Source organism: Teleopsis dalmanni, chromosome 1 (genome assembly GCF_002237135.1).
Source record: "Teleopsis dalmanni isolate 2A chromosome 1, ASM223713v2, whole genome shotgun sequence".
Lineage (NCBI taxonomy): Eukaryota > Metazoa > Arthropoda > Insecta > Diptera > Diopsidae > Teleopsis > Teleopsis dalmanni.
The window spans coordinates 144,460,882-144,478,035 of record NC_051846.1 but is presented as its reverse complement, the minus strand read 5'-3'; the positions used below and the strand labels follow the sequence as shown (position 1 = coordinate 144,478,035).

The 17,154-nt window shown below is 26.7% G+C and overlaps 2 protein-coding genes across 3 annotated transcripts in view; both read right to left on the bottom strand.

Annotated features, from left to right (window-relative positions):
- LOC119673304 (integrin beta-PS-like) overlaps positions 1-11,473 on the bottom strand; it is a 17,089-nt gene extending 5,616 nt beyond the window's left edge. The window contains exons 1-4 of the mRNA XM_038084568.1: positions 11,281-11,473; positions 4,850-5,398; positions 4,558-4,786; positions 1,971-2,055 (exon numbers count right to left, since the gene is read on the bottom strand). Coding sequence (XP_037940496.1) covers positions 1,971-2,055; positions 4,558-4,786; positions 4,850-5,348 — 813 coding nt within the window. The 5' untranslated portion in view covers positions 5,349-5,398; positions 11,281-11,473. The remainder of the gene's footprint in view (positions 1-1,970; positions 2,056-4,557; positions 4,787-4,849; positions 5,399-11,280) is intronic.
- LOC119669188 (rho GTPase-activating protein 21-A) overlaps positions 1-17,154 on the bottom strand; it is a 186,605-nt gene that overhangs the window by 105,715 nt on the left and 63,736 nt on the right. The gene's annotated exons all lie outside the window — the stretch shown is intronic.

The following is a 17,154-nucleotide window of genomic DNA, read 5'->3' as shown; positions in this document are numbered from 1 at the left end:
TAATTATAATTATTATATAATACATTATAATTATAATATAATATAATATATTATTATATATGTGTAAAGCTTTTATTAAAAATAAAAATTAAATAAAAACAACTTAAATTATTTCACACTAAAAATTATTATAATTATTAAAGTGTAAAGTAATACTAAAATTATATTATATTGTGTTATTTTACACTAATTTTTTTATAGTGTACAATAATAAAATACACGGATTAAATACACAGAGTTTAAAATAATAAAAATAGGTGTAAAATAATTTAAGTCATTTTCATTTTATTTTTATTTTTAACAAAACTTTAACTCGATTGACCAATTACTCTAATATACAGAATAATAAATGTTTTTATTTATTTTTATTTTAACAACTAAAGAAAAAAAACTCTTTAAAATGTATCATTTACATTTAGCCATATAACATATTCATCCCCTATATTCATAAAATATAGGGTTTCGCGGACTTGTCAAACAGAAATATGATAATCCTTTGAGAACCGAGTTGCAGTACTAATGAGAACCTCGAAAAAGATACTAACTATATTGCAGAACTGTTAATTGGCGATGGTATCAATCTGATTGCGGTAACTATCCATATATGTTATAGATTGATAGGAATTAACGGATATAACAAGGAGAGAAAATTTTACTGCTTACAGAGTTATTTGTATATATATCTATGTTACATGCAAGTAAAAATTACTTCATAAATAGCTGGTTATGCTATTTAACAAAAACCATTATAGTTTCGGCATGTAGATGATCCTTTTTAAATCCTTTTAAATTCTGCATATAGATGATAAACATACGATATGATCAAATTTTCATACAACTTTATCTGACTATAGTTGGTTGCAGTGGCAGGTCATTAGATAACTTCCATGCAACTCAATTAGCGATTTTTGGCCGTTTAGAAGAGTAGAGACTAAATCCATCTCGCTGAATTTAGGTAATTTAATAGATCTTTCATCTTCACCGTTGAGCAGTCTGATAAACTATCAAAGATGTATTTTCCTAAGAACCTATATCTTCTGGACGCCAAAGCCGGGCATTCACAGAGAAAATGTATTAATGTTTCTTTCGCCTACGGGTTTCCACAACTTCTGCAGTGAGGGTTATGGGGAATGCGTAGTTTCACTGCGTGGCTTCCCACACACCAATGACTAGAAAGAATTGCAGTAAGCCTTGCTGTGTTCACGCGGTCTCTTTTAATGAGTTCCGAGGATTTATTTTTATTATAGGTGGACCATGTTTGACTATAGTTTAATATATTTAAATATAACAACCAAACATTATGTTCATGATTTTAGCACGTTTTTGCTATTTGCTATATCAGTACAATTGTTTAACTAGATAACACTGTTAGTTATTTTTGGTTTTTTGAAAGCTATAAAAATTTCTTTAATATGTTAAAAAATAACTGATATATATATAACTGAATGTTATATAAAATAAGTTAAAAATAAATAAAAACATTTTTATTATACTTGTTTTATAATGTCATATAATTTAATAACCGAAAAAGTTATTTTTGAATGATGAAGTATTTTTAAAACATAATCATAATTATATTATTTAAAACATAAAATTTAAATAAAATAAAAGTTAAATTTAAATAAAATCAAAAATTAAATTTAAATAAAATAAAAACAAAAAACTTAAAGAAGTGCAACTAAGATAGAAAATTGACAGATAAAGCATAATTATTGAACCTTTTTTAAAAACGTTCCCACAAATGAAACTACAGAACATTCAACTATGCCAAATGCCAAAGTGCAGAGAGGAGATTATGTATAAGAAATAATGCAATATACGAAGAATATAACAGAAATCATATATAACAGAAACAAAGTGCAGAATTAAAAACAATTATTTCAAGTAAAATGAACAAAATGTGTTGTATGTGGACATGTTTTAAAATTAATAAATTAACTTTTAAAGTTTTAAATTAAAGAAAATCTTACAGTAAAAGTGGATGTATCTGTACTCAGAGGCATGTGATTGCGATAACCATAAGGAGCCTCACAGCCGTCACATGGATGTAAAAGTCTATTATTGTTATAGTTGTTATTTTTTAAAGTTGTGGTATTGTTGATGGTGTTTTTGTTGTTGTTGTTGAAAATTTTTTTGTTAGTTCGTATTAAATTTTTTTTTTTAACATAAGAAAAAAAAAACAATGCAAACAACTTGTATTAATAGGCGTAAAATTATTGTAAATTATTAAATATAAATTAATAGAATATAAAATTTTCAATCTTAATTGGTTAAATATTTAACTCATTTAAATAAAGTTAAAAAGAAAAGTTAATTAAGTGCAAGCTAAATTGGACTGCCTACATAAAATGTATATACTAATTAAAATTTTATTTCATGTTTAATACAAATAATTTAATTAGCTTTTAATAAAATAAAATAGAATAACAAATAAGTCGGAATTAATAAAGTTAAATGATTTCTTAGTAAGAATACTACAAATAAATGTAAAGTATTATCTCCATAAAAAGCTAACCTAAGAATATATTTAGGTTTATCATTTAGTTTAAAGATAATCCTTGAAAAATTATTTATATATTACGGATTAAATTAAATTTTTTAATACTTAGTTAAATTTTAAGAATAATAATATTAAAACCCTATTTATAATACTTAAGTGTTTTTATTAACAATTTTGTTAATGCAGAATTGCAAAACACATTTCATTTTTGCAGTACGTTATAAATAAAAAAAATATAAATATAATAAATATAGATATAATAAATTTAAATATAATACATATAAATATAATAAATATAAATTTAATAAATATAAATTTAATAAATATAAATATAAAAATAATATAATATAATATAAAATATAAATAATCACAATAAATATTAATATTATAAATATAATAAATATAAATATAATATATATAAATATAAAATATATAAATATAATACAATAAATATTAATATTATAAATATAAATATCTAATAAATATATCTAATAAATATAAATATACATCTAATAAATATAAATATAATGAAAAAAAATTATGAAAAAATGAGTAGTATATAATTAAAAAAACATAGTAAAAAAATAATAAATAATAAAATTATTATAATTCATTTTACATATTTAGAAGTTATAAAATCTTTTAACTAAAAGAAATTATAAATAAAAAAATTTTAATAGCACTAATAGAAATATGTTTGCGGCATTCAGATAATAATAAATATTTCTTCACTAATATCCTTGTACTATAATGTAAGCCTAAGAGTTGCTGGACATTGAATAACAGACTCTCTTTCATATGTTTAATACATTATTGCACTCTATAATAATTTATCAAAACATTAAACAAAAATTCCTTCCGTCATATTTAAATATTAGAAAATACATTAAATAAATAAATATTTACATTACAACAACATACATAATTAACAAATACATCTATATATACTATGAACTTCGCAGTCATATTTTTATCTTATAATAATTAATAATAATATAATAAAAGCTATAAACAAAAATGTAAACAAAAGTTTTTGGGACTATATTTAAATATTAGGTAATACATAAAATAAATAAATAAATAATAAATATATTACCACAACACACTAAGCAAATGTATCTATATTTACTATAAATTTTATATAAAGTTATATTTTAAACGTGTTTTAATCATAATATAATAAAATATATATAAAATTAATACATATTTACGATATAGTAATTTATCTATATTCGACAATGCAGCAAATAAATAAATAATATCTTTATTACAACACGCTAATAACTATATATATTATGAACATTTAAGTTATATTTTAATGTTATATTATTTAATAATAATTTAATAAAATATACAAAAAGTATAAAAGTGTTTAAAAAAAAAAATATATATAATATTTAAAAATGTATATATAATACACAATAAATAAATAAATAAAAAATAAATATATATAAAACAAAATATAAATAAAATATAAAAGTATGTAAATAAAATATAAAAATTTATAAATAAAATATAAAAATATATTAATAGAATATGTAAAATATAACATTTCGAAATTTAATTTTAGTTTCCAATTAAAATATGAGAAAGAAACTATTTTTAAACAAAACAGTAACGAATTGCAACAACAAAAATTTTTATTTTTTATTAACAGAATTTATTGGTTGATCGCACAACTGTTTTCAGTATTGTCAGTTACTCATTATTATTGGTCTTCGCAAATAACTTTGAGCCTGAAGAAAGTCGCTGAGACTGCCAAATATTGCACACAGCTTTGCTATTTAAACTCAAAGATTTTTATTATTCGCAGAAGTCCAGACATCACAGCACTTTACTATTTTTAAAACCAGCTTATAAACCAAACTTAATCAAATTTTATAATTATTGTTGTATGCTTTTCTATACTGTTCTGTTGTATATTTTTATTTTATATATACATTTCTCATTTATAAAAAATTTATACATAAGTTTAATGATATACTGTAATAATATGAGCTTTTGTTGTGTACAATTTTATAATAATTTTTTCACATTAACTAAAAATAATTACTCACTTCTTTGGAATTGTAGAAACGTAAGGCATCAGCACCTTATCAACGAATGAGCCAAAACCCAAACGGAAATTCGATGTTATATTACGCATAGTCTCCGACAACAAATCACCCAATGCTGACAATTTATTTTTGTCATCTTCCATGGATTTAGACAAGTCCATCAAATAATAAAGATCAACTGGATAATCTTCTGCTTGTGAGTAACGGAAACTCAAGGGATACACTTCATCTAAAAAACAATTTCAAATAATATATTATACAATATTATATATTAAATTATGTATATACATACTTATGCGCAACTTTAAGCTAACACGTTGTGGACTAATTTGTACAATGTCGCTGCCTGCTGCAGCGCTAGATGCAGAGCCAGCAGCAAAACCACTTGCTCCGCCACCATAAGCAGCACCGTATGAACCCGAACTAGAACTGCTGTATGAGGAATTGGCTGCATAAGAACCACCATACATCATTTGCCCACCGGCGGCACGCGCCGCACCACCACGTGTAAGTTCACGGTTTATAATGAATTGCTCTTCTGTTTTCGGATACCAAATATATTGTTCCGGACAGATATTTGAGTAACTATGATCGAAGCAGCGTGGTTTGTCACCATGGTCGGGTTGCATGCACCAAGCACAGCTTTGTGTTTGTATGCATTCATGGCACGTGCGCTTATTGACGCAAGGATTCTGTGTTTTGTCGGCTAATTGAGCCTCAACGGAAAAAACGCAACTGCAGGCGATGAAGAGCAGCACCACCTCGGCCAGGAAGCGCTGTTTGGAAAACATATTTGTTTGGTTGTGTGTAACTGATTTGCTTGTGTAACTGATTAATAATGCTGCAATAGAAACGGTGTTAAATTAATAAAATGCAATTTAAAGGAAAAAAAAAATAATTATTAAAAAAAGTCAGAAAAAATTACGTAAGTAATTCAATACGTTGACCAACAATAAAATTAATTGTTTTAAATAAATTTTTATTTTAAACAATTTGTATTTTATCAACAACCGGTAAATAATTCATCGTAGGCTAGGCCAGGCAAACGAGATAAGCTCCACGCTGAAAGCAAAAATGCTTTAAATAAGTTTTATGTCACCGAAGCAAATCTACTTGACTTGACGTTTGCTAAACAAACACTGATAAAACCACAAAGTAAAAATACTAAAAATGCAAAATATTACGATAAAACATATTAACTAAATACTCATAGCAGTTAAATTGAAGTAAATTTAATAAAGAAAAATTCAAGCCAATAACCAAATACATTTGGCGTAGTTGGAGCAGGTGAGAGATGCGCGGATTGGGGACACATAACATAACATAACAAAATATTAATAAATTTAATAAAAAAATTAAGATTGAAAAAAAGAATTATAATAATATCGAAATAACAGCAACAACAAAGCAACTCGCAGATACGCCAATGTGTTTTCATATACAATCACCAAGATTTCGAATGAATCAAATCACTTCAAAAATGACTCATCCGCATGAGAAGTGACCGAGAGAAAAAATTAATAAATTAAAAATAAAACAACGAAAACGTAAGGAAATGACGGAATACGTGTGTACATAATTACGACAACTCAAGGTGGGAGATTCATCGACACACATGGATTACGTACATAAGCAATTGCAGGGGACGTGAATCCGTAGTGCACCAACCACCAGAAATTTTAACAAATTTTCAACAAAAATGTAAATGAAAAATTCTTATATATGAAAATATATCACCAATGGTTTATTCAAGTTAAAATCTATTAGCTACGGTGGGGAACATATATGTGGTATAGTCCCACATATAGGGTATGGCAACAAATTATGTGTAATGCTTTACATGTTACCTGCTCTATAAAATCTCTGCGGTTCACAACAACAATAACAATATGGAAAACATATAGTATTAACGAAACTTAACATAGCACTATCTAATCTCAGAGTAGACACAAGTCGTACGGGGCGATATGCAAAACTTAAATCAATCATCGAATAATCAGCGAAGCTTGTGAGGCATACATAAATCAGTCAAAGAGATGGCAGAGACTCTGTAGAAACCCCCCAGCTAAAAAATTGTCAGCGAAGCTTGTGAGGAATACATAAATTAGTCAAAGAGAAGGGAGGGACTCTGTAGAAACCCCCCCAGTTAAGAAAGAGTAAAAGAACCCAGTTGCACTAACTCGAAAAAAACTTCAATATAAGAAACTTAACTGCAAGCTTTTAATTTCATACCTTACTGTTTGTATACTAAAAGACCTTAAAATAGATCCGGTCAAAAAATACATAAGGGACAGAGCTCTGAAGCTATATGCGAAAACCGACAGGCTGCCCTACTTAGCACTACATAATCTCAGAGTAATCACTAACCGCACTGGGCGGTACGCAGATCTTAGATTAATCACTGAATAATCACGAAGATTATCAGGAATACTCAAATTAGTCAGCGAGATGGGCGGGACTCTGCAGAATCCCCCCAGCTATCATAGAGTAAAAGTGTCCAGATGTACTAACTCGGAAAAGGCTTAACATAACTTAACATAAATAAGCTTACTGTTTGGAAAATAGGTTGATTTAATATATAATTATCTGAATGTACTCCTATAAATTATTTCAAAATCAATAATAGAAAATTTCATACCATAAGTAAATTGTTCTATTCCATTTAATTCATGTCAATTTCCACAAAATCAGAACCTAATAAATGATCAAAGCTTTAGTGCTGTCTAATAGCATTTAAAATAAAACATTGAAGAAGAATAAAATAATATATGATCAATTGCTTAAAAAAGAGTTTTAATAGTACGTTTCCACTAGCTTCGTTAGATAGGTTAACTGACTTGAGATTCAAGTAATTCAAGCAATCTTAAGTAAGTTAACTGGTTTAATGAAGCCAGTGGAAACATACTATTAGGCTTAGAAATTACTGTAAAAAATAAAAACATTTATTTAATATTAAAAAATAATATTATTCGTTTCAATCCTATATTCAAGTATGATATGGTATCCTATAAATAGTCGACTTAGGTTAAAACGTTGCTTATACACCAGATAAAGAGAACTACCAAAATCTAATTTTTGGTATCTAATTGACACGCAGACAATATCAAAGAGAACAGCTACGATTTCTCCATTTAAGTAATAAAACAACATAAAAAAGAACAGATACGACCTTCCATTTATATAAAAAATTGAACTAAGCTGACAAATTGGTATGTCCCCAATTTTAAGAATTGCAGTTCTGTAAGATCGGTGGAAAAAGAGGATCCATTATTTTTATTATGTTAATTTCAATTCTTAATCCCACATCCTATAAGAACCTGCTGTAATCTACATTATTAGATGTTATAGTAAATGGTAATATAGAAATGGATAGATAGGTAGATAGTCATCAGATAACTGAGGTAAAAATATATCAACAAACAGTGAATGTGAATTTGCTTATCAAGGAAAATAATGTTTATGTTATATAACATATATATATGTCAAGAAACATCGAAAGATGGAATCATATATATAAGAGGACTATATAAATAATAATTAAATATATGTAAAAACTATATAAACAGTTTTTTATTTTAAAAGTTTACATTAAATAATAAATAAATAATAAAAATGAGTAAACTCAAAACAAGTAAAGTAATAAAAATTCCATTATAGGAGAACCTAAGAACTTATGACTAATTAATTCTATTACGTTGGACATAAGATATTTATAATTGTTTTTTTTGTTTATTTTATGAATGCAATAGCTTTGGAACTGCAATTTAAATCCAGCTGTTATTTTTTTTTGTCTAGCTAACAACTGGTAGAGTGAAATTGATGCTTTCTGGTATAAGTTATTGCAAAGCATAATAAAATTTCAGAAAAATTAGATCTATTTTAGAATATTGTCTTGATTAAGAACAGAATATGGTGCAGCAATATAAAAATATTTATAACTGTTATGTTCAAAGAAGTATATTGATTGTCAAGTACATTCGTTTCCATTCTCTGAATAGTCTATCAACTAATCAACAAAATGGAATTATGGATTAAGTTCAAAACGATCGGCATATACACAATCTAGACCTCCTTAAGGTCCCAAAGTTCAACTACAATACGGTTTTAAAACATTTGCATAAAGATGGTTACAAAAAGAAATTTGATGTTCAAATATGGATAGTGTGATACACTAATAAGAAACGAACCTTTATATTCGAATGGAATAATAACAGGATATTTTTAAAGAATGTGGTAACAGGAACTGTTATGAGATCGGAGATAGCAAATTGTATGAAAAATCATATTTTTCGGGTCTTCATGTCGGGTCTTCTTTACTGTAAAGTTTTAGTCAAGTTTAGATTCTTTGAACACATCATAAACAATTTTTTCTTTTTTTTTATATCATTTGATCCAATATTTTTTATTAAAATCATGAAATTTCTTTCAACTTATAATAAAAATTGAATGAGGTAAACTAATTTAAATTAAATAGTATACTAATTATTTAAACTAACTTATCCTCTCTACTACGAACGATCCTAATAAATAGTTGTCATATAAAGTTTAATTTAACAATGGTTGAGATAAGGCTTGTGTTATCGAAACCAAATTCTGTTCTTATAAGATCAGTTTGAATATATAACATTTGATAATTGTGGTCAGAACTTCTCCCTAAGGTCATGCCAAAAGTGTTTACTCACATTCACACGGCAAAACGTTTGTCGCTTTCGATTGGCAAATCTAGTTTCGCTCTCGATCTCTTATATTTTGTTTAAATTTGTGGCCTAATCAAACAACAAGTTATGGGTAATTCCAGTATTATTTGAGTTACACATATGCTGGCAAATCAGTACCGTTTATTTTATTAATGTATTTATTTTTAGCTTATTTTGCAATATGCTTTTAATTTAATTTATAAATATTAAAAATGCCAAAAACAAAACAAATTGTCAATTAACATAAAACAGCTGTTGATTTTAGAGTGAATTTATTAATCTAACAAAATATCTAGAGTGTTATAAATAAAGCTCTTGTGTTTACCTTAATCTCGGGTGAAAAAATTACCGCAAAGAAACCAAACAAAAATGAAAACTATGTTAAAAGCAAATCTCTAGTTAAAGAGTTACCCTAGAGTATTATGATCTAGATTCATGCAAAGAAGCATATTTTACTAGTGTCATAACGTAAAGAAAAAGAAGCGTTAAGTTTTCTTTATAGCCTTTCACACATGCACACGGCAAAACTCAATCTAAATACCCAGCTCAAGATTAATTCAGCATTCACACGACATTTTTACTAAATGTAAGCGACAATCAACACTCGGAGGAAACCCCACAAATAAAGATTTATAAATTCAAAGGAAAATACTGATGTTCTTAAATATAAATTTTAAATTTAAAGGAAAAATGAAAAACGAAAATTGCTTTCAGAAAGGAATTTTTAAACTTGATTTAGATTTATAGGAATGTTAATTCCTGTCGTGTGAATAGGTTTTCATAAATGTAGTAGTTGCTGTAAATATTTAATTAGGATTTTAAATCTACTTTACGTTATTTATCATGTACCCTCATTTATGCTAGAAGTTTAAGTAAATGTTAGTTTTTATTATCATCAACATCTAACATTTCCAGATATGACGTCATGTACTTTTATATAAACAAGAGCAGAAACAGGTAAGTCAACACACTAGCATCTTCAGGAAAAATAGGTTAATGCCTTTTTTTGGTGTAATTCTAATTATGGACAATAAAATTGTAGTTGAAACCAAAGCATTCTGATTTTGAGATTTTTTTATAATTACTAAATAAAATGATAAAGTATTTAAAAATAACAAAGCAAAGAAAATATTGAATATTGAAATTTTCGTGAAAATTAATAATCCAATTGTTATCTTATCCTTAAGTGAAGCGAAAAACGTCATCTTAGAAAGCTAACATACACATTCTTTTCTAGGAAATTGCATGAATCCAAACAACTTCGGTTTAATTGACATGACATCGCGCCAATGACTAATCGCAATATGGTATTAACTCTCAACCAACTTTGCTATGCCATATTTATGGCTCATACTTATGCCACTTGAGATCAATACTCTGCTGCTCTTATACTTTTTACACTTTCAAAACTTATTGCAATTATAATTTAAGAATCAAACTGTACTAGATCATTTATATGCCCTAAAAACAAAAAAAAAAAACTAATGTTCATATATAAAAAATAGTCTTTAACCCCACGCATTTGCAACGGAGCAACTAAAAACAACATCAAACACCTCTGAGAGATACGAAAAATAAATAGAAGCAAAAAAAAGATCGCTTCGACATCTGCAGCATAGAAATCCAAATAAATAGAAAACAGATTGATAAAATTATGCTTATAAACACTGCCTCCGCGTCTCCGAACGAGTCCATACACCGATGTGGGCGTTCTAACCAGTTCTGTGTGTTGCCTCATTGGCCAGCGGAGTCTCGACTTTTTGCAATTTCCTTCAGTTTAAACACAATTTAATTTTCATATTTACGCTTATTTATGTTTGCAATTTTACTCGCTTTCATTCAAATAACTTATTTTCATTCAATTATTCATTCTTTAAACAATTTTCGTAATCACTTAATATTTTTCTTTATGCCAAAGATGAAATCATCTTTTTTTATTCTATTAAATTTTTTATTTGCACATTTTTCTAGCAAAAACCAATGTTCTTACGTAATTTTCACTTTCGCAATAAAATTTTTCACTTACACTTTCGTTTTATATTAAACACTCTACTATTTTCATTAAATTTAAATATTATTTAACTAAATTTTATTCCATCAGGGCGTAATGTATACGATGTCTTTGTTTCTCTCGATTTCGATTTCCACTTCGACTTCACCACCTTCCTCGTACAAAAGTTAAAAACAGTCTGAAAAAATACCAAATGGAATGTTCAATTTTATGCTGCCATACACTCAGAGTTGCATTTGAAAGGTAAGAAATAATATATAGAAATTGTAAGTTGTGAGTTTCTGAAGTATGGCAAAAAATGCATGCTGGCCTATATTCGCTAAGCGAGGCATTGGTATCACTGTTACAATCTGTCAAGTGTTATATTTTGACAAATAGCAAAACTAGTATAACGCAAGCAAATTACATTGCGTATAAAAATAAATAATTAACATAAATTGAAAATTAAATTGAATACAAAATTAAAACAAATGGTAAAATGTTGAAAATTTCAAAATAAAACACTGAAATTTTACTTTTTTTCCAATTTTCTAATTTATGAAATTTTTGAATTTTGTTTGAATTTGTATGTTGTTGTTGTTGTTGTTGTTGTTGTTGTTGTTGTGATTTGAGTTAGTGCTATTGCGCACTTTTACTCCATTGTGGCTGGGGGGCTTATCCCTGCTCCACACTAAACTTTAACTATACTAGAATCATTATAATTTATTTATTGTCTAAGAAATGTACGTAGACTTCTTCTGCTTCTTTACTTTTGCATATAATTGTGTTTAATTTTTTTTTAAAGAATAACTGTTCATTTTTTATATTGGAACTTTATTGTTGTTTCTTTGGTTAAAATAAAACAGAAAATAAAAATGAATTTGAGTAAAAATTAAAAAAGTTATGCGTAATACAAGAAAAATTTTGTGAATATCCGTAGACTTTTTCTGCTATGTGTATATTATATGTCCCAACATATATTTTGTTTACGTGATGTAATATTATTAACTCAATAAGGTGCGCACAAACTATTTATACAAATCTTATATGGCGTTTACTCTGGCTAAAAATGGCTAATTTTGATTGAGCCATTTGAAAGTGTTTACATTTGTTGTAATTCATTTGTTTCCATTCCAAGCAGCTGATTTTTCAACTTGCCTGTTGATTTGATTTTTAGTCTGTGCTAAAAAAATTGTTGCATGAAGGGTAAATATACATTCAAACCTTACAATTTAAACTGAAAACATATTTTTAACTTCGATTGAGTACTTTTTGGGAAGTAGAAGTTCTAAAAAGAGGTGCATCGTTTTCAAGCAAATGCAACCACCAAACATTTATTTACCTTTTTATGTAAATATGTCAAAAACAGCTTTCTTAAACTGTCAAAATGCCATGAAGAGCTTTTATTTAGAGTATGTTCAATGTATTCCTATGCATTTGGAACATATTTGGAACGCATGCGATCGTCTTTGGAATGCCAAAAATACTAGTAATTTATTATTTGGCTATTATTATTTATTATTATTATTGACCTTTTTCAATTATAGTCACTGTAACGAGCTATTCCAAAGTAATTATACTTATAAAATGGTTAGAGAGCAGGGACTTTGTTTATAAGGCTTTCACAAAAGTCAATCCCATTTAATGAATAAAATGGATAAAATAAATTTATATACGAAAATATTATAATACCTATTTTATAAATACTTGCTTCACCCAACATCACTTTATTTTCAATATATACCATAGAGTACCAAAGAAAGGTATTCTTTAATGTTTTCTACAAAATATTGTTTGACATTGCATTTCTAATTTGTCCAATATCGTAAAAATATTTACGATATTAACACAAGCAGTGTTGTATAGTAAAATAATAATCATCAGATTTCAAATAAATCTCGTCCGATTTCACTTTAAAATGGAAAAATTTAAGATTTAGATAAAGATATATAAAATACTGTAACAAAAAACAAAATAGTAATAGCAACTGCGAAATATTTGCAATGATATATTACATAGCTTATAATAGAAATACTTGTTGATCAAAAATATTTACAAATAAAATAAAGCTGTAATTAAAAAAAAATTTGAAATAAAGACAAGAAATTAAATTAATTTTAATTTAATTAAAATAATTTTATTTCATTAATTCAAATCTAAAATGAAAAAATAAACAATTTTTTTTAAAAAATTTAATTTAAAAATCAATATAAAAAATTCTGAAACGCTTTTTATTTTTCTACTTGCTTCACTGTTTGCTTAGTTTGAAAATTTAAGTGTAAGTACTTAAACTTTTCTTAAGTAATAATTCGGATAAAATAAGCTGGAACATCCTATTATTTTGCTATCAGCTACTTTGTAGAAGGCTCTTTAATATAACAATAAAATATGTTACAGTTTTAATAATTTCTTTGGATTTTATTAAAAAATGTTAAATGCATGTGTGATTGCAGATAGAAATCTCTAAAAACTAAAATCTAATAACAAAAGACAATATGATTGTCATATTGTTTGGTTGAAAACAGGTGATTTGATTTGTTGTTTTTACTAATTTTTATTTATAACAATAATTTAAATTATTATATCGTTGTATTAGCTCAATACAACACAATATTGATAAAATTGATCATAAAAAATTTTATATAAAAATATAACTATAAAATATAAATACACTTAAAAATACAACTATAAAATATATAATATAAATATATATTATAATATGTATAATTTATATATAATTTATATATTTATATATAATTTTTATATTTATATAAAAAGATAAATATAAAAAATTTTAAATATAACGAATAAGTAAATAGCAAAAAATAAATAATTGCTAAAAAGTGGCAATTATTTATTTGTTTAATGAAATAATACCATGTTTTTACTTATCTCATTTAGGCAGTTTTACTCATTAACGCCGCTGATGATGATAATTTACCATACAAAAGCTAAATGAGCTTAATAAATCATCAGCATAAATCAACAGTCTTAAGGCGAAAAATGTCAAATGCAACCCTTTAAAATAAATTTCCCACATGGAAATGATTAAAATTTAAAATATTTGTCATGTTTTATTATAAAATGTAAACAAACATGCTATTTCACATGCTCAAATTAGCTTATGCCAATGGAAACGCCCAAATTTTAATTTCATTAACATATGTAGTTTTAGCTGCAGTGGAAACATGACGAAGGTTAGGTTATACTGACAATCCCTAGAGGATCCACTTAGGCTTATTGGTCCATTGTGTTATCGTATATAGAGGAAAACTCAGAGTTCAAGAAACATGACATCAATTTTATAAAAAAATACACCGAATTATTACTTAGCAATATACATTATTCTAAAATTGAACTCTTTGTGCTTATTTTTTAATATTTTTGAAATGCGAATTTGAAAAATTCCAATTTTCTTTTACTAGAAAGATTAGTTTTTCTACAGTTTCGTCTTCCATTGTTCTGCAAATTTTTAACAAAATATCTTAAAACTAATTGGGTTAAGGATAAAGGATAAATTTATAGAATAAATATTAAATATAAATATATATTTTTATGTTAATTTTGTCTTGTCGATATATTTTTATTTAATTATACTGTTTGAATAGAATGGTGCAGCTAAAGCTTACTAATACTGCATTCACACGAGAGTTTTAATTGTAATTTTAACTGCTATTTCAAATTATTTTTGATTTCGATAGCAAAACTAACTCAAATCATGTATGGAAATTTTGCCAACTAAAAATAAACTTGAATCGTAATTTCCATAAAATCAAGTTTACTTCAACTTGAACAGTTTACCGTAGTACTGTGTGAAGTACAAAGTTGTACTATTGTGAATAGTTTTGAATAATAAATGAAATTTTTGTGCCAAAACGAAACAAAAGTATTTATTTGTTAAAACTGTATTGGTCTGATATGTATATCACATGTACAAGTTAAATATTTTGTGAAAGTCGCTAAAAAGTGTGGACAAATAATAAATCTCACAATCAAATTACTACAATACGTTGTGTTAATCGATATTTTTGCTTTTTGATTTCGAATGTCAATTCAAAATTTTTGATAGCTAAAATTACAATCAAAACTTTAATGTGAATTCAGTAAAAAATAGCTATAACGTTACAAAATAAATTTAAATGTACATTATCTTGAATTTGATTTCCAAGCTACTACTCTCTTCACAATATTTTTGTAAAGTGGATTTTAATGAATACAAGTTATTATATATTTCTATGCATCTTGTAAATATCTTATACTAATTTTAGCTGTTATGTTTGTAATATTGGCTCTCAATTGTTATTGCTTTCAATGCAAAATGAAAATTTTTGACAGCTAAAATTACAAACAAAAATCTCTTGTGATTACAGTATTATAAAATTTCTTGCATATTTGCGAAAATTTACAGACTTACTAACACCGCGTTTTTGAATCTCAGAATGGTTACAGGCTCCTCGGGGGGTATGAAGATCTGAGGTCAATTATTGCTTAGTCCGATGAAGTAATAAACAATAATCCAGTCGAGGCGTAAAGAGGGGTTTTGAAGATATCTCGAGTTAATAAAGGGTAAAAGTGTTCAAGTGCACTGGCTCATATAGCTTCAACATATATTATCGTGTAATTACACATAGTTCGTGTTAGAAATTTGTATACATTTTTAGTACACATATGTGAAATATTTGAGCTGGCAATGCTGCTCTTCAAATATAAGCTGACATATTCAGTTTTTCGACCATTTCGCTTCTCGCTTCTTTTGTTCTTTCGTTTTGCGTTGAATTGTCACAAGTTTTTCTTCTGTCGTTGTCGTGTGTCGAGTGTTTGCGGTGAGATGCAATCAAATGTAAAAATTTAAGAATTAAAATAATACTTTATAAGTATATTTACAATACAATAAGAAAAATTGATACTTCGAAAAGTGTTTATAGATTTTTAGTGAAAATATAAGAATATTTTGAAAGTGATATAGAAAACAAGATAAATATAGATGGTGTATTGTGTAAATTTCTTCAAATAAGCAAATGTGAAAGAAAAGTAAGAGGAGAGTGCAAGGAAAAAGTGCAAATTTTTTCTTATTAACGAAAAGCATTGAATTTTTTCTTTTTCGGTTTATAAATTTTATGTAAAGCAATGCGAAGCGCAAAAGACCTTTTACACTATGTAAATGCACCAAAATAAATTTAGTTCTAATAGAAAAAAATAAAAATACTTAATTCAAAAAAAAAAAAAAATAAAAATAAAAAAAAAAAACACAACTGCCAAGTGGGCACTGCCGCTGCTGCCACTTTGTCATAAAATTCGCTTCTGTTGCGTTCTTCAACGAATTTTTTTACAGAAGTTTAATTTTGGGCATTTTTGTTGAGGTAAGATATTTTAACATTTTTCATTCAATGCAATGCAATTCAATAAAAAAAAACTTTAAGCAGTAACACAAATAATTAATGGCAAAATACTTTTGGAAATTTGTTATTGTAATTAACTTTTACTGCTGAGCCGATATTCCTAGTCAGCGAAAGTTGTGTACCACTTTTTGTTGTTGCTGTTGTTGTTGTTGTTGTTGTTGGCTTGTATTTCGTTAATATTCCTGTTGGTGCATTGCAACACTGCCTCCCAACTGGGTTAAACCAGCATCGCAGCAGATTGGAGCGGATTATATGTGCAGCTTCGTGCTGCTTGCAACTAATAACGATGACGCTATTTTTAGTTGTGTTATCGTTAATGCATTCACTGTTTATTTACAAAAAATTAATTTTTTTTATAGTCGAAATAAAAAAACAATAAAATATTGTACAAAAAATCCATTAACAACAATAGTAACAGTTTTCTCAGCCGCAGCCAGTCACTGCCCGCCTCCCTGACTGCTGACTGCTGCCAGCTGCCTGCTGCCTTAAGTTAATACAAGGTTTTTGGGTT